The sequence below is a fragment of the Lycium barbarum genome, chromosome 9 (genome assembly GCF_019175385.1).
Source record: "Lycium barbarum isolate Lr01 chromosome 9, ASM1917538v2, whole genome shotgun sequence".
NCBI classification, from domain to species: Eukaryota; Viridiplantae; Streptophyta; class Magnoliopsida; order Solanales; family Solanaceae; genus Lycium; species Lycium barbarum.
Window position 1 is genome coordinate 27752302 of NC_083345.1, and position 25214 is coordinate 27777515.

A 25214-nucleotide genomic window follows, 5' to 3' on the forward strand; every position below is an offset into this window, starting at 1 on the left:
ATATATATATATATATATATATATATATATATATACATAAGCCCTCGCGGCGGCAAAGAATAATATACAGAGTGTACAATGAGGGTTACACAACATCCACTACCCACACACGAGCCTCTAGCTAAGACACTGAAGTCATGAAGACGGGACATGACCCAGCCATATCCAAGTATGTACACAAAATAATATATTAGAACTGCACCTCCGGAATATGGAAGTGCTCCTGTGCAAGCTGGTGTGGCTCCTAGGAAGTTGGGTCGTCTCTCTGTCTACCTGTGGGCATGAATACAGCGTCCAAGAAGAAAAGAGACGTTAGTACGAGCAATGTACTGAGTATGTAAGGCATGCATCATAAAATAACAAAGGAACAGAAAGATAAAATAAAGGTAAGAAGATAACTGGTGACTGCTTGCCTCTTAAGGCGAAGTCATGCATGCATGCTCGTAAAAACATCATCATATCATATATTGCTGCGGAACGTGCAGCCCGATCCATATATCATCATATATCAATATATTGCCGCGGAACGTACGGCCCGATCCATTACCCATATATCCCGCGTCCGGGCATCCCGCGTCCGGGATGATATCATAGATACCAGCTGATTAGGTGGCTATGCGTCTATAACGCCTCACCTTTCCCCATGTCCCCTATATACATATACATATCATATACACATATAATATACGTAGCATGCATGAGAGCTCAAACAAAAGTGCACCTTATCGGAGTGACGTAAGGTTGTGAACCTCCGATTACATTATGACGTCATCCTCACCATAAATCTCACCTTGAAAGAACTAATATTTTGAGGTGAGGCAACAAGGACAAATAGTATCAATGAAATCATAAGCATAGAAATATCAGCATCATGAAGTCATCATTGTCGTATTTATTGTTATGGAATGTAACTCGTAAGAAGTTCTCAAAGTTCTTCAAACTTCATCTTTAGGGATGTAAGAAGGTCATGGAAGTATAGGGATGAAATTATGAAACAAGGGTCATGCCTTTAAAGGAAAGGGAATAGCCTTACATACCTTTTTCGTTTAACTAATCTATCGCTTGCTTATTCTCCTTTGATGCTCACGTTTCTACCTTCAAGAGAAGTCGTATGAACATTAGCCAATCGATTACTTAAACGTGCTTACTAAAGCTAAAGAAAATTAGGCAGCATTTCCTTTGTTTATACTACTTTACCTATATTCTATATCAACTCCCACACGTTCCCAACAACATTCACAATATAATAGACAACAATCATCATTCATCTACATTATCCGCATTTTACAATTCCTCTTCAATTTCTCCATAATTGTGGTTATAGTTCATTATCGCGTTTTCTCATATACAATACTCATTCCATGTTCTATAGGTCATTCATAACATGCCAATATTCGTAATTCAATCCAACTATTGTTTAACAATGACACTATTCACTCCTTTATGACCCATTTTCTATACTCTTCTACAATCCAAGTGTTTCAACTTATCAATACTTCAAACATCATGAAAATACCATGAAACTTACCTTAGATAGCGTAGAAACAAGCCTTGAATGGAAATACTCTTCTAGCACCAAAGCCTTACTTCACTTCCTTTGGGTTTTCTTAAGATAAATGAACTTTTACTAAGTTTCACACACTTGTTTTCACGGATTTGAAGTGGTTGATCTTGGATTTCCTTTGATTTTCTTGTGGATGAAGAGTGGAGAGAATATTCTAGAGGTTTCTTGACCAAAAATGGTGAAAATATGAGTTTTGGGTCGAGTTTGGTCTATTTAAAGTGGTCCAGAAAATTCTGGACCGACACAACATGCGGCACACTTTGCTAGACGCAAAGCATGGTTTGCTAAACACATGTTATGTCGCAAACCTTGCAGAATCACAAAATTTCACTGGCACACTTTGCTGTGCAACTGCGTGGCCGCAGTTCATGTTTGCTGGTCGCATGTTGCGCCGCAAAGTGCGCCAGAATGTGATATTTTGCCAAACTCTCTCCGAAACTTAACTCCGATGATCCGATGAGTCTTAAACCTTCTCGAAGCTTACTAAACATGGTGTTTCTCCATTATATACCCAAGATGGACTTATCTATTCCCATGACTTTGAAAAATTTATCCTACTTCCCAAGGCTAGGACAATTAGCATTCGGCGAAACTCAACATATGAAAATAAGAGGTGTAACATTCTCCCCCCCCCCCCCCCCCTTTTGGAACATTCGTCCTCGAATGTTAAACACTCAGGATTCTACGAAAATTTTGCCAAAGTTTCCCCTGTAATATGGCACTACCATCCTGTCACAACAACCCATAATATCACTGCCTCACAGGGCCACAACATAATAGCAACATATCTATGGCCACACATGACCCAAAAGCATGAAAAGTAAATGTACATACCTTATATTGTTGGCGTTTCATCTTGAATCTCTCCTAGGGGTTGGAATAAATGCGGGTACATGGATTTCATTTTCTCTTCCGCTTCCCAAGTCATTTCTTCCCGGTTGTTGTTTCACCACAAGACCTTGACTGAGGCTACTTCCTTATTTCGAAGTCTTCGTACTTGCCTATCTAAGATGGCAATATGTACTTCTTCATATGTTAACTTTCCTGTCACTTGCACATCATCTATCGGGACTATCTTTGTGGGGTCCCCAACACACTTGCGGAGCATCGAAACATGGAAGACTGGATGAACTGAGTTCAGCTCTGTGGGTTAGTCCAACTCATAAGCTACTTGGCCCACTCTACGTACGATCTTGTAGGGCCCAATGTATCGAGGACTGAGCTTACCTTTCTTACCAAATCTCATTATCCCCTTCATTGGCGATACTTTCAAAAATACCCAATCATTGACCTGAAATTCCAAATCCCTACGGCGATTGTCCGCATAAGACTTTTGGCGACTTTGAGCTGTCACCAACCGGTCCCGAATGAGCTTAATCTTCTCGACCACTTGTTGGATCAATTCTGGACCTATTAATTGTGTTTCTCCTACTTTAAACCATCCGATAGGCGACCTACACTTCCTCCCGTATAAGGCTTCATAAGGGGCCATCTGGATACTGGTATGATAACTATTGTTATATGAAAATTCAATAAGTGGCAAATGATCCTCCCAATTACCACCGAAGTCCAATGCACAAGCTCACAACATGTCTTCTAAGGTTTGAATAGTGCGTTCAGCTTGTCCATCGGTCTGTGGGTGGAATGCAGTGCTAAATTTCACTTGAGTGCCCAATCCTTCTTGAAAGGATTTCCAGAATTTAGCTGTGAATTGTGCTCCTCTGTCAGTAATAATAGCTATAGGAATGCCATGAAGCCGCACTATCTCTTTGAGATACAGTCTAGCATAGTCCTCTACTGAATATGTAGATCTGACCGATAGAAAATGTGCTGATTTCGTGAGCCTGTCAACGATCACCCAAATGGAGTCGTATTTATGCCGAGAATGAGGTAATCCACCAACAAAATCCATATTGATCGCCTCCCATTTACATATTGGAATTTCCATTTCTTGCAAAAGCCTTGCTGGTTTCTGGTGCTCAATTTTTACTTGTTGACAGTTTGGACATTGAGTCACAAACTCAGCTATATCTTTCTTCATTCCTTCCCACCAATACATTAGTTTGAGATCATGGTATATCTTTGTCGCTCCCAGATGAACGGAATAACGGGAACAATGAGCTTCTTCCAGAATCTGACGACGCAGTCCCGCAATATCCGGAACACATAACCTGTTTCGGTACCTGAGAATCCTATCTGCAGAGATCTCAAATGGTGACTTCTCTTTTTGGGAACGTGCATCTCTATAATACCTCAATTTGGGATCCTCGTATTGACGCCTTTTTACTGTTGTTTCGAGGGACGAAGCAGCTGGGTTAAGCACACTAACTCTTGTGCTGCCCGAATCCATTAAGCGAACTCCTAGACTAGCTAGTTGGTAGAGCTCACGAGCTAATTCCTTCCTTTATGATGGAATATCACCCCGACTACCCATGGACTTACGGCTGAGAGCATCGGCCACCACATTTGTTTTACCAGGATGGTATAGAATATTTACGGCATAATCCTTCAATAGCTCTAACCATCGCCTCTGACGCAGATTCAATTCCTTTTGCTTGAAAATATATTGAAAACTTTTGTGATCTGTGTAGATGTCCACATGGACACCGTACAAATAGTGCCTCCATTTATTTAGAGCGTGAATGACCGCAGCTAATTCAAGATCGTGAGTCGGATAATTCTTCTCATATTTTTGCAGCTGCCTAGAAACATAAGCAATGACCTTGCCGTGCTGAATCAATACACAGCCTAACCCGACACCAGAGGCATCATAATACACCACATAACCTTCTGATCCTTTGGGAAGCGTCAGGATTGGGGCTGAAGTCAACCTGTCTTTCAGCTTCTGAAAGCTCCGCTCACAAGTATCTATCCACCGAAATTTAGCAGCTTTCTGTGTTAGCTTCGTCAACGGTGCTGAAATAGAAGAAAACCCTTCCATAAATCTCCTGTAATACCTTGCCAATCCCAGAGAGCTACGGACTTCTTTAGGCGTTGTAGGCCTTGGACAAGTTTTCACAGCCTAGATCTTTTGGGTGTCGACCCGAATACCATCGGTTGAGATGATGTGGCCCAGAAAAGTTACAGAGTTCAGCCAGATTTCACATTTTGAAAATTTAGCATATAACTTGCGAGCTCGAAGAATTCCAAGGACAGTACGCAAATGTTCCGCATCATCTTCCTCTAATTTAGAGTATACCAGGATATCATCGATGAATACAATTGTAAATAAATCCAGGAATGGCCTGAACACATCATTCATCAGGTTCATGAATACTGCTGGAGCGTTGGTCAAGCCAAATGACATTACCCGAAATTCATAATGACCATATCTGGTTCTAAAAGCCGTCTTCGGAATATCTTCCTCTTTAACTCTCACTTGATGGTATCTTGACCTCAGATCTATCTTGGAAAACCACTTGGCTCCTTCCAATTGATCGAATAAATCGTCGATCCTCGGAAGTGGATATTTATTCTTTATTGTCACTCTGTTCAGCTACCTATAATCGATACACATTTTCAGAGATCCATCTTTCTTCCTTACGAATAAGACAGGTACTCCCCATGGCGATGAACTTGGCCTAATAAATCCCTTCTCGAGTAAATCTTGCAGCTGTGCTTTAATTCTTTCAATTCTGCAGGAGCCATTCTGTAGGGAGGGATAGATATTGACTCAGTATCCGGCAATAAATCGATAGTGAATTCAATCTCCCGTTCTGGTGGAAGACCTGGAAGCTCATCCGGAAATACATCTGAAAACTCGTTTACTACCGGAACAGATTGAAGAGTCGACGGTTTTGCTTTCGTGTCATGAGCTCGAACTAAATGATAAATATAGCCTCTGGCAATCATCTTCTTTGCCTTGAGGTAGGAAATAAACCTGCCTCTTGGAGATGCAGTATTACCCTTCCACTCTAAATCGGGTTCTCCCGAAAATTGGAACCGGACCACCTTAGCCCTACAATCTACATTTGCATAACAGGAAGCTAACCAGTCTATGCCCATAATGACATCGAAATCCAGCATTTCCAATTCAATCAAATAAGCTACAGTGTGCCGACCACACACTACAATTACACAGTCTCTATACACTTGTCTGGCTAATACTGGATCACCAACTGGAGTGGACACTTCAAAAGGTTTGATTGACTCGGGTTTTATCCCGATACGACCAGCGATGTAAGGAGTAATATATGACAAGGTCGAACCCGGATCAATTAATGCGTAAACATCATAAGAAGATACTGTCAATATACTTGTTACAACATCGAGAGAGGTCTCCAGTTCCTGTCGTTCGGTCAGTGCATAGATACGGTTCTGAGGACCGCTCAAACTAGAGGCTCCTCCTCTGCCTCTGCCACGGCCCGCTGAAACCTGGAAAGCCTGCCCTATGGGGCGCACGGACGACGAAGAACCTGCTACTGAACCTGTAGGCTGGGCCTCATCTCGGCCGCTTCTTAATGGACAATCACACATCATGTGGCCAACTCGACCACAGGCATAACAAGCATCCGAGCCTCGACGACACTGGCCCGAATGTAACTTACCACATTGATTGCACCGTGGTACCGGCGGTCTCCTCTGGCTAAAATCACCACGATACTGGGAACCTGAAGCTCCCGAACCCTGACTCGGCCCAGAATAAATAGGGCGGTCAAAATTTCAGCCCGCAAATCAAGGAGATGCACTGGATGCCAACTGGCCTGAATATCTGGAATATTGCTGCCCTTGGCCCCCTCTGTATTCACTGCTAGCGCCTGCTGATCTAGTCCTTTTACTGTGTCCCCTATCCATATCTCGCTCTCCCCTATGCAGTTGTTGTTGCTCTTCCAGGTTCTGGGCATGTGCTTGAATACGCGAGATATCCATCCCTTCCAGTAGCGAAGCTGTCAGACAGTCTTTAAATAAGCGTGGCCCTAAGCCCCTCACAAATCGATGTACCCGGTCTCCCATGTCTGCTACCATGGCCGGAGCATACCTAGCCAATGAATTAAACCGGAGACTATATTCCCGGGCACTCATATTCCCTTGCTTAAGATTCAGGAATCTATCGGTGCGAGCCCGACGAACCTCAGGTGGCAAATAATGCCGAATAAAAGCATCCACAAACTCTTGCCATTTTGGGGGAGGTGCATTTTCCCCTCTGGAAGAAATCCAATTGTCATACCATAAAACAACTACGTCTCGGAGTCTATACGATGCCAACTCTACGGACTCGGTGTCAGAAGCATGAATAATTCTCAACGGCCTCAGTACCTCATCAATAAAGCCCTGTGGGTCTTCATCCGGTTTCGATCTGAAAAATTCTGGAGGGTTTAAGCTCATGAAATCATGGGCTCGGGCACTAGTCGCCTTATCACTTGGACCTGCACTCTGTCGCTGAGCCTTTGCGGCAAATAACTGAGTCAGCAACTGAAAGGCATCTCGTAAGTCCTGATTTGGAGCAATAGGGGGAGGAGCTGGGGCCTTCTCATGCTCCTCTGCTGCTGGAGGGATAGAAGAAAAAATGGGAGTGGCATGCGAGGACGTAGCACTCTGAGCCTCGCTATGTCCCAACTAAACCAGAGGTTCTCGGCTGGTGCCTTCCCCGACGGCATTTAATATTGTGCGGATTTGCTTCTTTCTTGGCGGCATCGCTGAAATCATAACGCACAATTAGAATAAAGGGGATCTTACATTATGGCTCTATCGCACGATCTACGAAAAGAAAGACGGTCATTATTCCTAAATGCCCTGTAGCCTCTTGTTTATTGATGTGGCGCGCAACACACCATAAAAAAGACTCTACTAGACATGGCTCGTAGACACTTCCTAGGACTGAACCGCTCTGATACCACTTTTGTCACGACCCGCCTAGCGGGCCATGACGGGTACCCAGGACTGACTACCGAGCACCTCGCATCGTACTACTATCGTCTTAACCTGTACGTATATAAACTCCATAAAACATGTACACACACACACACACACACACACACACACACACACACACATGTATATATATATATATATATATATATATACATAATCCCTCGCGGCGGCAAAAGAATAATATACAGAATGTACAATGAGGGTTACACAACATCCACTACCCACACATGAGTATGTACAAGCCTCTAGCTAAGACATTGAAGTCATGAGGACGGGACAGGACCCCGCCATATCCAAGTATGTACACAAAAGAATATATTAGAACTGCACCTCCGGAATATGGAAGTGCTCCTGTGCAAGCTGGTGTGGCTCCTAGGAAGCTGGGTCGTCTCCCTGTCTACCTGTGGGCATGAACACAACGTCCAAGAAGAAAAGAGACGTTAGTACGAGCAATGTACTGAGTATGTAAGGCATGCATCATAAAATAACAAAGGAACAGAAAGATAAAATAAAGGTAAGAAGATAACTGGTGATTGCTTGCCTCTTAAGGCGAAGTCATGCATGCATGCTCGTAAAAACATCATCATATCATATATTGCTGCGGAACGTGCAGCCCGATCCATATATCATCATATATCAATATATTTCCGCGGAACGTACGGCCCGATCCATTACCCATATATCCAGCGTCCGGGATGATATCATAGATACCAGCTGATCAAGTGGCTATGCGTCTATAGCGCCTCACCTTTCCCCATGTCCCCTATAAACATATACATATCATATACACATATAATATACGTAGCATGCATGATAGCTCAAACAAAAGTGCACCTTATCGGAGTGACGTAAGGTTGTGAACCTCCGATTACATTATGACGTCATCCTCACCATAAGTCTCACCTTAAAAGAACTAATATTTTGAGGTGAGGCAACAAGGACAAATAGTATCAATGAGATCATAAGCATAGAAATATCTGCATCATGAAGTCATCATTGTCGTATTTATCGTTATGGAATGTAACTCGTAAGAAGTTCTCAAAGTTCTTCAAACTTCATCTTTAGGGATGTAAGAAGGTCATGGAAGTATAGGGATGAAATTATGAAACAAGAGTCATGCCTTCAAAGGAAATGGAATATCCTTACATACCTTTTTCGTTTAACTAATCTATCGCTTGCTTATTCTCCTTTGATGCTCACGTTTCTACCTTCAAGAGAAGTCGTATGAACATTAGCCAATCGATTACTTAAACGTGCTTACTAAAGCTAAAGAAAATTGGGCAACATTTCCTTTGTTTATACTACTTTACCCATATTCTATATCAACTCCCAAACATTCCCAACACATTCACAATATAATAGACAACAATCATCATTCATCTACATTATCCGCATTTTACAATTCCTCTTCAATTTCTCCATAATTGTGGTTATAGTTCATTATCGCATTTTCTCATATACAATAACAATTCCATGTTCTATAGGTCATTCATAACATGCTTACAATCTCAACATACCAATATTCGTAATTCAATCCAACTATTGTTCAACAATGACACTATTCACTCCTTTATGACCCATTTTCTATACTCTTCTACAATCCAAGTGTTTCAACTTATCAATACTTCAAACATCATGAAAATATCATGAAACTTACCTTAGATAGCGTAGAAACAAGCCTTGAAAGGAAATACTCTTCTAGCACCAAAACCTTACTTCACTTCCTTTGGGTTTTCTTAAGATAAATGAACCTTTACTAAGTTTCACACACTTGTTTTCATGGATTTGAAGTGGTTGATCTTGGCTTTCCTTTGATTTTCTCGTGGATGAAGAGTGGAGAGAATATTCTAGAGGTTTCTTGACAAAAAATGGTGAAAATATGAGTTTTGGGTCGAGTTTGGTCTATTTAAAGTGGTCCAGAAAATTCTGGACCGACACAACATGCGGCACACTTTGCTAGATGCAAAGCATGCTTTGCTAAGCGCATGTTGTGTCCCAAACCTTGCAGAATCACAAAATTTCACTGGCACACTTTTCTGTGCAACTGCGTGGCCGCAGGTCGTGTTTGCTGGTCGTATGTTGCGCCGCAAAGTGCGCCAGAATGTGATATTTTGCCAAACTCTCCGAAAATTAACTTCGATGATCCGACGAGTCTTAAACCTTCCCGAAGCTTACTAAACATAGTTTTTCTCCATTATATACCCAAGATGGACATATCTATTCCCATGAACTCGAAAAATTTATCCTACTTCCCAAGGCTAGGACAATTAGCATTCGGCGAAACTCAACATATGAAAATTAGAGGTGTAACAATCAGCCTGAGGCGTGTCCTCTCCAATCGGATGCTACATGTGTATGAGGCGCGAGTGAGCATAAAGGGCCGATAATAAAAGCCGACTCTGGCTCGAAAAATCATTAGCCGGAGCTGCGAAATCGGCGAGCCTAGTCAACTCATCCCGGTAAGGCGGCAGCGCCTGAGGTTCCTCAATATACAATGGGCGTCCATCAACCTGTAGCCCATAAATGACCTCCACATCCTGGAGGGTAATGGTAGCCTCACTGGTGCGGAGATGAAATGTGTGCGTCTCCGGTCGCCACCTCTCAATCAAGGACATCATTAGCGACCTATCGTGTTGTACCCGACCAACTTCGACACACCAGTAGATACCGTCCCAATGTAGTATATCCAAGATGCAAGGATGTATGGGGCAAACAGCTAAGATCTCCCATGCTGAGTCCCCTAATCGGGTACGGACCTGAGCCTCAGGTTATAGGTCGGATGTCCATATATGCTGCGACCTATGCTCCGGCTGAAGCTATGGTATCTCTCGATCGAAGGGCCCCGGATCAAGAGGGTGGTGATCCATCTGTTTTAAGCACTTTAAATCAATCATTAACAAGTAATATTAGTTATGTAATCTTTTATCGAAAATTATATTAAGGATTGGGGTGATCCATCTGTTTTACGCATTTTAAATCAATCATTAACAAGTAGTATTAGTTATGTAATCTTTTATCAAAAAATATATTAATGATTGTGGTGATCCATCTATTTTACACATTTTAAATCAATCATTAAAAAGTAGTATTAGTTATGCAATCTTTTATTGAAAATTATATTAAGGATTTTCAATCCTAAACTACGGGTTTTCAATCCTAAAATAAGGGTTTTCAATCATTAACAAGTAATATTAGTTACGTAATCTTTTATCGAAAATTATATTAACGACTGTGGTGATCCATCTGTTTTACTCACTTTAAATCAATCATTAACAAGTAGTATTAGGTATGTAATCTTTTATCGAAAATTATATTAAGGGTTTTCAATCCTACATTTCAATATACCAAGAATATTGACTTTCGAGTTAAAAAACAACACGAAAACGACGTTTTTGGGGCTTGGGGACCACTGAAATGGCCTTTAATGGTGGGTCTTTTTTTTTTTTTTTTTTTGAAAACTAGGGGACCGTGGTGGGGAAGGAGGAAGGGCGACTTTTATTGCCCTCTTTCACGCATGAATTTCGTGCGTGAAAAGACCAAACTTTTATCTTTACAGTTTGGTCCTTTCACACACGAAGAAACTTAGTTTTGTATTTATTTATTTTTTGTGCTATTTTGGTTCAACTTTTTTTTAACTCACAAAAGTCGCGGACTCCAACTAAACACATAAGACATGTAAATTGATATAGTACTTGCTCCTTGTACATCAACTTTTGATGGATTTAGAAATACTAATTTGGTGGTTTCCCGATGCAATAGTTCTATACCTCGTGTTATCTTTCATTTCTTTCCTTCCTTTTTAGTTTTTCATCCCGTGTTCATTATTAATTAGGCTCAATTAATCGCGCTAGAAAATTTCACTTTAAAAATGAATCGCTCTCTAGTTCCTACCAAAGGCGACTTCATTCTTAGAGCTCAAACTTTAAAAACTTGATTAAGGAAGAAAGGCAATGAGGAAGCTATGTATAGTAAATGAGATCCAATTGAGTTCCGTTCATCAAAGAATTATACTTTATCCATCCCAAATTAAGTGTCTTACTTTCTTTTTTCGTCTATCCCAAAAAGAGTGTCTCTTTCTAAATTTAGTAAGTTGACAATTCAAACATTCTACATATCAAGTTTAAAACCACAAGATTCAAATGACATTTTAGTGCATTTCACACATCTTTAATTAGGACCACAAGATTCAAAAGTCATTTTTTATTCCTTAAACTAATGCCCGATCAAACTAAGATACTTAAATTGGGACGAAGATATATATATATATAAGGGGATTCAATATACACACATTATTTAATCCCCTTTATATAAAGAAATTTTTTAGTGTAATATTTTTGAATTCCATATTAAAATTTCTAACTCTATCACTGATGAATGAATGCTTTTCACCCACCACAATTTTTGGTGGTTTCTTTCATTCCTTTACTAAACAGTGGAAAAATCAACCTCCATTCTTGCTATACAGAGCTAGTTTTGTTTTCTTTTATTTCCTTTACTTTTGATTTGCTTTTGTTAATAATTTCCTCGAGTCAATCTAAATGGCATGTAGCAATTTTAAAAGAGCTAATTATCACACGTTTGATAGTACAAGAGACTCAAAACTGTTTGCACTTTCTATTGCAAGTTAGAAGGTGTGAGTATCCAAAATGAAAACAGCACCCTATGTTTGGATGGTTGTTTCACGTGGTTCATTAATGTACAGTATGGTATGGTACAATATGGTGTTGTATTGTATTGTACTGTATTAATGAACAGAATGTTTGGATAGACTGTATCGTTCGTTGTGGTTTAATAACATTTGTATTGTTTGTTTTGACTGTATGGTACTATATAATAACTTGTAAGTTTACTAAAATACCTTTAACTCTTAATTAGAAATTAGTTTATACATATTAATAAAACTCAGGTAAAGAACAAAACAGGAACTTTAAAAAATAAGTAGGTAGTGAGTGGAAGTGGTGGAGGGGTGGGTGGTGTGAGGTGGGTAGTTGTGGGATGAAGGTGGGGTAGTGGGTGGTAAGGTAGGGGTGGGCGGTGGTGAGGGGTAGTGGGTGGCGGTGGTGGAGGAGTGGGTGGTTGGGGGATGAGGGTGGGGATAGTGGGTGGTAGGTGGGGGTGACTGGTTGTGGGATGGAGTTAGGGGGTGGTGAGGGGTAGTGGGTGGTGGTTGGGGTGGTGGGGGTGGGTGGAAGAGGAGTGGGGGTGGGGTGGGTGGTAGGGTGAAGGTGTGGTGGGAGTGAGTGGCGGGGGTGAGTGGTATGATGGGGTGGGGGTGAGTGGTAGCGTGGGGGTGGGGTGGGGTGGATGGTGGAGCGTGGAGTATAATGGAGAAATGAAATATGTAACCACGGAAAAATCATCAAATTCGTGGTTACAAAAATTGAGACTTTTCATGGTTATATAATCATGGGATGAACCACGGGTTTCAAACACCATATCACATAATTTTAAGAACAATGAAAACAAACATGATTTCATAGAGAACCATACATTAATGAACCACGGGAAACCATCCAAACAGGAGGCGCTCCTGGCCTTAATTGGCCGGGTCGTGTCTCCGGCGCTGTTACTTTGAAGAAATTAGAGTGCTCAATAAATCAAGATATATGAATTCTAGCATTTATGATTTCTCATGAACCACGACAATCGTTGACCTGTCGTACTGCGAAGCAACTTTAAAATTCTAACCAGCTATCCTGTTTCCTAGGTGGGGAAGATCATAGGGGACCTGAAATTTTCTATGCTAATCAAGCGGCGACACGGTCAAATATGAGACAATAGCTTTCACCTGAACTTTTAACAACACGCCATAAATCAGTGAACAAGTGTCACTCCAGGACGGAGCTTAGTGGGGCATAAGGGGATACCATAAGGTGTTATATCTATCAGGATTGGAAGACTAATTCAAAATTGGAGTTGGAAATCAAATTACTTAGAATTTAGTGTTGGCTAGTTATTTAAGTGTCTGAATAGAATTATGGTTGAAATTATAGAATAAGTTTTTAGTTTCTAGTCAAATTAGATTTTGCACCATTATTAAACAGGGTTATACTATAGTGTGGCGAATTAAGGAAAACATTAAGAGATTTATGAGATTTTGAATAAATTATTTTTCCTTCAAATAAGAACCTTGAGAAACTCAAATATCTTCGGCTACAGTGATATGATGAGATAGAATACAATAGAAACAAAGAAGACAGTGTTATAAAATAAAGCTAAAAGAGTAATAATATTAATGGATGAAAACCATAGAAATAGAGCAACAAAAGAGGAGAGATTTTATTATTCTTCCAAATGTGTTACAAGTCCATTCCATATGAAAACTTATGCCTCTATTTATAGTGCTACATATGCATTCAATATATGAGATAATGGAAGAACTATTAAGATGGTGGAAGATAATGGAAGAGACATTATATTTGTGTGGTGGACATCCATTCTATATATTTCATAACACTCCCCCTTGGATGTCCATAGATGATGTGTATCGTTAAAAACCTTATTAGGAAAAACCCTATGGGAAAAAGCTTCAATGAAGGAAAAAGAGTACACATATCTAATAATACGCTTTGAGAGCTGCCTCATTAAAAACCTTACCAAGAAAACCCAATGGGACAAAACTTGGTTAAGGAAAAAAGAGTACAACGCGTATTTCACTCCCCCTGACGAAGACCAATATTCAGATGTCGGAGTCTTCGCATTCCAATCTTGAATATCATCTTCTCAAGAGTTGAAGTTGGAAAAGATTTGGTGAATAAATCTGCAGGATTGTCACTTGAACGAATTTGTTGCACATCAATATCACCATTCTTCTGGAGATCATGTGTGAAAAATAACTTTGGTGAAATGTGCTTCGTTCTATCTCCTTTTATAAATCCTCCTTTTAATTGAGTTATGCATGCAACATTATCTTCATATAATACTGTGGGTAATTTTGTATCACACTTCAAGCCACATCTTTCTCTGATGAAATGTATCACTGATCTCAACTACACACATTCTCTACTTGCTTCATGAATAGCTATTATCTCAGCATGATTCGAAGAAGTAGCAACAATGGACTGCTTTGTGGATCGACATGATATAGTAGTACCTCCGCATGTAAACATATGGCCTGTTTGAGATCGAGCTTTATGTGGATCAGATAAATAACCTGCATCTGCATAACCAACAAGATCTGTACTACCTTTGTTGTTCAAGTGTTGTTCAAGTGTGTACAATATAAAAGGGTAGATATAAATATGACATTCAACATATAAGAATGTGGAGAAGATCATGGGTGAAGTGGGAGACATTACATTAAACCTTTGAGATCATGGAGGAAGTGGGAATTTATTTCTAGAGTGGTGGACATCCACACTTATTATTTCATAACACTCCCCCTTGGATGTCCATGTCATAATAGATGATGTGCCTCGTTAAAACCTTACTAGAAAAAACCCAGTGGAAAAAAATCCTAGTGAAGGAAAAAGAGTACACATATCTCGTAATACGCATTGCTAGCTGCCTCATTAAAAACCTTGCCAGGAAAACCCAGTGGGACAAAACCTCAGCTAAGGGAAAAAGAGTACAGCGCGTATTATACTCCCCCTGATAAAAGTATCACTTAATTCTTGGAGACAACACATCCAAATCTTGTATATCAACTTCTCAAATGTCGAGGTTAGCAATGCTTTACTGAACATGTCCGTCAACTTATCAATCGAGCGTATTTGTTGAAAACCTATTTCACCTTTCTGTTGAAGATCATGTGTGGAAAAGAACTTTGAGGAATGTGTTGTATTTTGTCTCCTTTGTTATATACTTCTTTCAATTGAGCTATGCAAGCTTCGTACAATATTGTTGATATCTTCATTTCCAAATAAACATCATATTATTGCAAAATGTATTGAATTATTGATCTCAGCCAGACACATATTCCTGAATTGCTTTGTATAAGTATCAACAATTGACTGCCATGTCGAATGTCATAGTGTGGCAGTATCCTCACATGCAAATCAGTACTTGCTTGAAGACCAAACTTTATGTAATAATACAAATAATGTCCTGCATTTACATAACCAACAAAACCTTGATAATAATTGTTAGGACAAACAAATCTATATTAATAATTTCTTTTGCAGTATGCAATACAATATACTCATCATTATCATTAGGTCAAAATGATGTTTATTTATATTTAGCGACATCACAACCATTGAGGTACTCAATGGAATCGCTTTAACCTATATAAAGATTTGTGAAGCTTTATTTTCGTGAACCTTAAATGCTTCAAACCAATTTAAATCCCTACGGATTTTCTTTCATTGTCTATATAGCCATATTGACAACAATGAATTATACGCATTCAAAATTTTCATATATTGCCAGACTGATAAGAAACCCCATTGCATCCACCATAGGAGAATACATACGTCTCCATACAATAATGTTAGGACTTTTGCGAAAATCATTATGCCACAAGGCACAAGCCATAATTTATTTTTTACGGTTTTTATTTATCATTTTACTTTTCGCACAAGAATTCATTTGTACCCCATTGGCATTAAACCTTGAGGTCATTGGACTATAGGTCCAAAATATCACTTTTCCAAGTGAAACAAAATATATTTGAACTGCGTATTTTATTTGACCAATCATTATATCTGTCCATATTCTTTGACAGATTTGAATTCAAGATCTTCATCATCATTATAATGTTGAGCGCTACATTATTTCAAAGATACCGTCGACGGTTATTTGCTATCGGTTCCAATGTGACATAATTTATCGAGATCTCTTCATTTTTCATCAATTTCAGGTGCCTGAACCTTTCCCAAGGTTTTATAAAGTATTTATGTCGTGGTGCTCTTTAAAGCACCTGCCTCATTATTATGACCATCTTTATCATTTGCTCCTCTCCTTCATCAAGGAGTTTTATCTGTGGAACCGATTGGTCTATCGTCATAGACGTTGTCCTTCAAGGACTTTAGTTCTAATTGGAGCATTTGCAGCTGGAATATAATATTGTCTTTTGGGTCAACAAATGCGTCTGGCAGTTAACTTGAATTATCTTTTAAACGAGGATCATACCAGCGATAATTCATTACATATACCTTATTTTCCAACCGCTTATCATCCCTCCCCCTAATGTTAGGTAATTTAACATTTACCTCTCAACCTTATTTGGGGACCCATCTATGTGCGTTGTGGTGGAGAAATTAAATCATATACCGCACATTCAAACTCTTAGATGGGAATTGTTTGGTTCCTAACCCTGAGCCAATAATAGGGGAACTTATTATAACTTGTTGGCTTGATGCTTACAAGTGCTACTACATATTAAATAACCTATCTCAAACCAAATTTCTTTTTGGGAGATTTGTTCTCATAACCAATTGTTTAGCTATAATTGAAGGCATACAATTTCTGCTAAACCAACTTGGATACAAACCAGCATATCGACATAATTTTCATAGTTTGGAACTGTGCTCTTAATATAATAATTTGAGCAAACAATCTTGCAATAACCAAATCACAAATTGATACCAAATGCACATGTGACCACAACGTAGATGCACCTATTAACATCATATGATATTAAATCGGTCCACATGGCAGGTGACTGGGCCCATGTATATATATATATATATCACCTTTTATACGTTCCAAAAACATGGGATACAATCCCAACCTTGGCTGGTAAACTAATCAATTTGTCATCGTGAGAACAAGCAGCACAAGAGAATTCTTGAAGAATCTCTTTATTTCTTCAAAATATAACCACATGAATTCTCAATTATTTTCGCATCACATTTGAATCGGGATGGTCAACCGGTCATGCCAACCTTCATAGCATGTGATTCCATCATGCTTATATTTATGTGATACAAATTCAGAGAAAAAAAAGGGACAACATTTCACATACATTTTGTTTTCCGACTATAGTTGTAGTAATATGAAGATATTAAACTTTCCCATAATTTATAGTCTCAATATAATTCATTTCTGGCCAATGCCTTTGAAACTTAAAAAGTTTCTTTTGAGACTTACTACAACACCAATATTATGGACAATTTCATTCCTCCGGGTAGTAACATATTAGTTTTTCCAAAGCTCTCAATTAATTATGTACACATATTTCATAATACCATCCATATGGTGAACATCTCCTTTTAAGGAGAATTTGCATTATGATCATGGCCAAAACCTTTATAAGTAAGACCTTATTTCTCACTTTTAACCTTTGGTAATTAATGATAAGACATACCACAATATTTGTGACGTACTAAATGTACGTGACCAATGACTGTTTATGTCAAAATACAAATTTTCTTATTTCTCTCAAACCTCCCGTAGAGGTGAGTTGTGGTATTTATTCAACCATACATGAGCACGTCCTTATCCATAATCTTACACATTTCACTTTTAAAAATGGGCGAGCATTCACGATGCTTATCACAAGTCACATTCTCATCAAGGATGAACTATAATCATATATGCGTGCTTCACAAATTTTCATTATAAGCCCATTGTCTTTATCATATTCATAGACCCGCCTCGACATCCCTTTGAAATTATATTCCTTTCTTTTGATGGAGGATTTATAAAATTTTATCAAATGAGGTCGCATGACAACCTCGTTCCCAATAACCTTTCATATCATATTTATGACAAAAATTACCTTCACCTTTAGGCGGGACCATTTTAAGAATCTATAATGTTCTTCCTCTTATATTACCACAATGATGATTAACATTAATTTGTCCTTTGCCACATCCACATTAATTCATTTAACCACTTGTTTTCATTTAGACTTATTATGCACTGCTACCACATTCCCCTGATGGACTGGAGCATATTAAGTGGAATGGGCTTCATAATTTTTCATCAAGAGCATATTATTTTGCCATAGTCATCATTATTTATCAATATAGCGCATCGGGACTCAAACCCACCGTCTTATCCATATAAATGTGTGTTAGGCCATAATGCGATGAGACTCTAACCCAACATTTTATGATCAAGGTGCACCTGGAATTGAACCCGAATGTCTTACACTCTTGGTGCGATCAGATTTAAATCCACCGTCTTACCCTTAACCAATAGCATAATAGGCCAATGTGTACTAGGACTCGCCCTTCAGCCTTTGGTTTCATGATTATATACATAAGTGAACTAGAAATGAAGAGAAAAAATATTAATGAAAACTGTTGCAATCAGAAGCAGCAACTGACTTCGTCTGCTTCTCAATTTAGTATTTAACTGTCAACTGAAAGTGTTATTTAATTGAATCATCTTTTTATTCTTGGCAATTGATAAATTCAGTGATTTGGTGCTGCAGAATTTTGAAATCCATAGAATGATCTCTTGATGTGATTTTCAATCTAATGGATAATCATTATACAAAAACAATAACTGTGTGACTTGGGGAAAAATGACACGTTAGTAATATGAATGAAAATGAGAATAGAGTGACTTACCATATTACCGTTCATACCAATAAAGCCTTATGATCTTTATTTTTCTTTTAGCTCCCAATCGCAAATAATAAGACAATAAAAATTTTACCTTCTCCCATTAAGAAGTTCTGTGGGCAATGAAGAGTCAATTCGTAACTTATACCTTTTGCAACACATGTCACTGAAAACCAACCACGCATCTCAAATCCTTCACCTATTACTCAACAGAGAGCAAGAAATTAAAATCAGCTCGCACATGATTAGAGACTCGTGCTGATAACGTATTATAAAATGAAGCTAAAAGAGTAATAATATTAAAGAATGAAAACCATAGAAATAGAGTGACAAAAGAGGAGAGATTTTATTATTCTTCCAAATGTGTTACAAGTCCATTCCATATAATGGAAGAGGCATTATATTTGTGTGGTGGACATCCATTCTATATATTTCATAACAGACAGGGAACAATTTATTTGTTGGATCCATAGGAATTCTTTTCAATCAGGTGCATACCATGCATGCCGCCCTCTTGCCAAAATAACTGTTTTGGGGAAATCCTGTCTCTATCACTGATTACCATACCATTCATCAAGGGCAGAGCCAACTGAGAGCAGAGGTTCATCCAAATCCCCTTTGACAAAGATGTACACTATACATTCAATGTTAAAATTATTTTTTATGTATATATAGTAAATGTTAAATCCTCTTAGTAGGCGTTTGGCCATAGAAACCAAAAACTTTTTCATTTTTGTTGAAATTTTGGAGTTGGAGTTGCGTTTCGCTATAGTTTTTGCAAATAATGTTTTTTGATTTAAAATGTACTTGTTTTGGTTGTGAAAAAGTGAAAAACTTGAAAAACAAGTTTTTCAAATCCCAAATACAACTAATTTTTGAAAAAACACTAATTTTATGGCCAAACACTAATTTTTGAAAAAAGTGAAGAAAAAAAATCCAGAAAAAGTGAATAATTCTTATTGCCAAACGGGTCCTTAGTTTCATCGTGTGTTTACTTCATCATATTTCGAACCCTCTTACTAAAAATTCTGACTCCACCACTATCATTCATGAATATCCAACCATGAGCCACATAGTAGAGGGATCAAGGACAAGTTCAATAGATTCAACTAGATTCATTGCTTTCGAATCAGACTATGTATATAGATACTCCCAATATATGTAAAAGTTATTAACAGATATACATGATCATGCGCATTTTGAACCGTTGGATCTTAAATTTACCTTTGCTTTAACAGTCTCATTCAGCCATTTGAAGTAGTATCAATTATAGTTCACACCTATTGTTTCCCGCGCCTCAAATGTTGTACGGCAGGTTGAAACAACTGACACAACGAAGGAAAAATATATAGCCTAAGCTAATACATACCAACTAAAAGAAGCAGGTTTTTTTTTGTTTTTTTTATGGAACATGAACATGATTCATTTCTCACAAGTAGAGACAGGGACACTATCTGGCAAACAAATCTTTGCCAGAAAAGTAGTTACAAACTGCCACTTCAGATAAAATCTTCATTCCGTGAAGTAACTTGGATTTCTATTTGTAACTGCTTCATCATCAAGACAGCAATCTAAAAGCCACACAAGCAAAATATTGCAACATTACTTGATGACCAATATTAATGAGAATTTACAATGACCTTCAAAGACCATAGACTTCATCAAAATCTGCATAACCTATGCCTGCATTTGGATCCAGAAAGAAACAAGAATAAGAGGCAGAGGTATAAGAAAGGAACTGAAAAGAAACCAATAATTGAAAATATAAGAAGTAACCAGAAACACCAAGAAGAGATTTTCAGACCTGATTCTCGAGTGCTTCACGAATCTATCCTGTCAATAAAATTAAAATGAAGTTTACGATCCTAGCAATATTACTGCTAAGAAAGGCCTAAAGTTACACAGAAAGGGACCGGAATATTGGTTCCGGAAGAAAAACTACCAACGATTAGCTGGTCGATCCATCTAGCTGCTTTCATCATTCTTCCTGGAACACTAACAACACAGAATCAAGACAAATAAGTTGACTAATTGTAGTAGTAAATAACATAATGTAGGTCCATACAAGATTTAATATTGGTTTTACTAGTTTGGATGTTATTGGTCCAGCTGATGAACGCGTTTTACTAAGGGCTCGAATCCAAGAACCCTAACCTCTCTGCCAAGACATTTACATCTTCTTCTTCATCGTTTTCATTTCCAGAAATGTCCCCATCATTAAATAACTCTTCCCAAAACCCCTCATCGAGTTCTTTATCCGTGTTGCCAAATTGTTCGAGCCCTTTTGTCGTGTCTTCCTGTTGATGATCCCTTCTTGCTCTACCAAATCCTTGCATTTCTAATGCGAGTGCTTCGAGTTCAGATACTTGGAATCCACTAGCCTCTCCGAATTCCAAAGGTTCTGATTTTATGGAACGGTTAGTACTAGGGCCTTGATCAATAGGTCGTCGCCTTTTTTTAGTTATAGCGTCTTCTATTTCTTTTCTTTTCTCTTTTTGCTGGATTAATTGCTGGACAAACTCAGGGTTTTGCATAGCTCTAGCTAAGAAATTCATCATTTGTTGCTGCTTCCTTTCTGTTCCTTGTAACCTTAGCTCCAATGATCGAAGGTAAGCTCGAGTGTTCTGTTGGTTCTGTCTAAGCTTCACTAGTTCCATCATCAATACTTGCTTGTCGCGCCTTAATCGATCAATTTCTCCATCAAATCCGAATCCTCCCAATTCGACACAAGGGCCAATAGCTTGTTGTTCTGTACTCAAAGGCTGAGAATTAGTCGTTTTTCGCCTCTTTATGTTCCTTAGAAGCTGCTTGTTTCCCTTTAGAAATGCCTCGTTCGCGAATTCCCATCTCTCTGGATCAATCTTTCTAAATCCCTGCAACACAATTCCATCTACAACTCATCAGTATCATCTTCCAATTTCCAAGAGAGCAATCTTATCTTTCCTTTTTTTCTTTTTTTCTTTTTTCCCTTGAGACACGTGCATTTTTTTTTTCTTTTTTGGTCAGCACAAACTTGCGGACCGCACGATAAATATTTTAACACTATTTATACCAACCAGCCGAACTTGAAGGAAGCATCAGATGAACATCCAGATCAGAGAACACCTTTTTTGAGAATATCTTAATTCAGTCTGAAATTAAAGAACACAATTCTAAAAAGTTAAGTTGAAATCACATCACAGAAAAAATTAAAAGTGGGATTTTTTTTTGAGATTCTCCTTCCTACTAATAGCCTTGTAATTCACTTGTGTGTTCACAAAGATTTAGCAATCAGGAGCTGTAACAACGCATGCAATAAACTAGTATTAGTATGCCGAGCCGGAGCTAGAATTTTGGATTCTAGAGTTCACTTGATTTAGATCAAAATTACTAAGTTCTGCTGAACCCGTTGACAAGCTTCTAGCTCCGAGCTTGCTGCTAGTATGTAAAAGACTAATTTGAAAAGAAAAAAATTTCCCACTTGAAAATGCAATAGAGAAGTAGTAAAGATTTTAGAGCAACTACTTACATAAGTATTTAGTTGTCTGACAAAGCTAGAGAAGTTGTTGTGTTTGAAGAATCTAGGGAGTAGTGTAGTTGAGAAAGCCTGTGGATCCCAAACAACAAAGCTTTGACCACCTCTGTTCCAAGAAACAACATGATCTGTAGTTGAATCATCTACCATTTCATATGTCTTTGTTAGGAATGGTGGTGGACCAATGTCATGTAGCCCCTCCATTGGCTGTGGAGGGGTCATCATAGACGTCTCGCCCCAACCGCCACCGCCATCACCACCGGAACTTGACCCTGGAAACTCCTCTTTCACTGGATACAATGGATTCATTATCAAGATTACAACACAAAGAAAGAAGAAAAATGGGTCCTAATGTTTACCCTAGTTTTTTTTTGTTTTTTTTTTTTCTTTTTCAAAATGTAATAGCAAGAACTGAGATTATTCTGAAAACCCAAGATTTAGGGAGTGTTTGGAAGTGAAAAACAGTGGAAAAGATTGTATTTTTAGGAAGAAAGAAGAAGAACAGAGATATGTGAAAGGCTGCCAGGGAGAAGAAATCAAAATTTCAACACACACACACACACACAAATCCTAATGTTTCTCCTTTATTTTTTGAAAATGTAATAGCAAGAGTTGAAATTATTCTGAAAACCCAAAATTTAGGGAGTGTTTGGCAGTGAAAAACAGTAAAAAAGATTGTATTTTTAGGAAGAAGAAAGATACGGAAAGGCTGCAAAGATGCAGGGAGAAGAAATGATGTGAAATGATCAAGAAACACTTTTGGAAATGGAAAGTTTCTCCTTTGGGAAGGCAGTTTATGCCGTTAAGAAGTTTGAGTTATTTTACGGAATAAACACAAGACACCATAGATAAAAGAAGCTTTGGAAGTAAGTTATAAAAGGGCTAGTAATAGAAAGAATCATCAATTCACCTCCTAAATTAAGAAATAAGTAAAATAAAAATTGTTTTGATGGAAGGTTCTAGACTTCTAGGCATTTGGCGTGTGAGCATCTTCTCTTCTATACAATTTTTATTAATATATATGTAATCCAATTTTTTAATATGTACGAGTCCAATTTTTTAATATAAGTAGTTTCGAATCGTTTTGGGCAAATTGCAAGGATGAGGGGAAGGTTCTTTATAAGAAAGTTCTGGAACTTAGGTATGGTGGAGGTGTGGTTTGGGCCCACAAGGTGTTGCAAGTTGCAAGGAGTGGTATTGGTTTTTGAAGAACTGGTTTGGGGAAACTTAGATTGATGGGATTGTGAAACTTGCCTATTATTGGTTGACAATTGACATCATTTAAAATATGAAAACTATCTACAATCAAGACAAAAGAAAAAGAACAAGAGGGTGCAGAAATATTATATCATGCAAAAGGGTGATAAGAGATATTGCATGTGTTTCAATTTATGTGGATCTATTTTTTTAATTTGTGTAAAAAAAAAAAAAAACTTTTTTAATTTGAAAACAAATTCACTTTATGAAGTGATTTACAGCCACACAAATATTTAAAACTTATTTTGAATCATAAGGTTCAAAAGTCTTTACTCTTTCTTAAATGTCGTGTCCAGTCAAATGAATTTACATAAATTGAAACGGAAGACGTAATATTTTTATGTTTCTTGCTAGGGAGTAGGCAATTCTTCATCATCCTCAATTTTCGGCGAGATTTGCACAAATTCGATGATTTGCGGCGGATGATTATATTTTATCCTCTTTAATTAAATTTGAGTGAATAGGTTAAAAACTCCCCTTTAAATTATTACCATTTGATGAGTTTCACACTTAAATAGTTAAATGAAATAAGTAATATTATTTCATTTTTTAAAACATATCAATAGTTTACAACAACAACAACAACAACCCAGTGAAATCCCATATCGTGGGGTCTGGGGAGGGTAGAGTGTACGTAGACCTTACTCCTACCAAGGTAGGACGGCTGTTTCCGAAAGACCCTCGGCTCAATAAAAGCATAAAAAGAAGTCAGATAAGGTTAAGAGATTCGGATAAGAGATTCAAAGCGATATGGAAATGAAATAATGCAAGCGACACAGATAACACAGGGTAATCAAAGCACAGGAAATAACAGATAATAGCAGAAATCGGAGCAGATAACACATGATAATCAAAGCACAGGAAATACCAGATAATAACAGAAATCGGAGCACAAGAAATTATATTGCAATAATGCGACTACTAATAAGAACGGATAACGAGACTATCTACTAGCCTTCTACCCTAATTTGGGTCCTCCAAACCCTCCTATCTAAGGTCATGTCCTCGGTAAGCTGTAGTTGCGCCATGTCGTGTCTAATTACCTCTCCCCAATACTTCTTCGGCCTACCCCTACCTCGTCTGAAACCATCCATGGCCAACCTCTCACACCTCCGCACTGGGGCATCTGTGTCTCTTCTCTTCACATGCCCAAACCATCTCAATCTCGCTTCTCGCATCTTGTCTTCCACCGAGGTCACCCCTACCTTATCCCGAATATCCTCATTCCTAATCCTGTCACTCCTGGTGTGGCCACACATCCATCTCAACATTCTCATCTCGGCAACTTTCATCTTTTGAACGCGAGAGATCTTAACTGGCCAACACTCCGCCCCATACAGCATAGTCGGTCTAACCACCACTTTGTAGAACTTGCCCTTAATTTTTGGTGGCACCTTCTTGTCACATAGCACTCCGGAAGCAAGCCTCCATTTCATCCACCCTGCCCCAATACGATGTGTGACATCATCGTCAATCTTCCCGCTGCCTTGCACAATAGACCCAAGGTACTTGAAACTACTTTTCTTCTGGATGACCTGGGTACCAAGCCTTA

General features: G+C 38.4%; 1 protein-coding gene across 33 annotated transcripts; it reads right to left on the reverse strand.

Annotated features, from left to right (window-relative positions):
• Positions 1 to 20098: 20098 nt before the first annotated feature.
• Positions 20099 to 23477, reverse strand: LOC132610781 (heat stress transcription factor A-7a-like). Of its 33 annotated transcripts, none has more exons than XR_009571311.1 (5): positions 22400 to 23476; positions 21046 to 21764; positions 20834 to 20878; positions 20668 to 20719; positions 20099 to 20574 (listed from the first exon to the last, which is right to left on the reverse strand). XR_009571311.1 is itself a non-coding variant. In XM_060325160.1 (5 exons), the coding sequence occupies exons 1-3, from the start codon at positions 22712 to 22714 to the stop codon at positions 20857 to 20859; spliced, it is 1056 nt and encodes a 351-aa protein (XP_060181143.1). In that variant the 5' UTR covers positions 22715 to 23476; the 3' UTR covers positions 20099 to 20574; positions 20696 to 20719; positions 20834 to 20856. The 33 variants fall into 33 exon arrangements, 10 of the variants coding, with proteins under 10 accessions (XP_060181143.1, XP_060181136.1, XP_060181137.1 ...); XR_009571309.1 differs by having other exon boundaries at positions 20696 to 20724; XR_009571310.1 differs by having other exon boundaries at positions 20668 to 20724.
• Positions 23478 to 25214: the final 1737 nt, after the last annotated feature.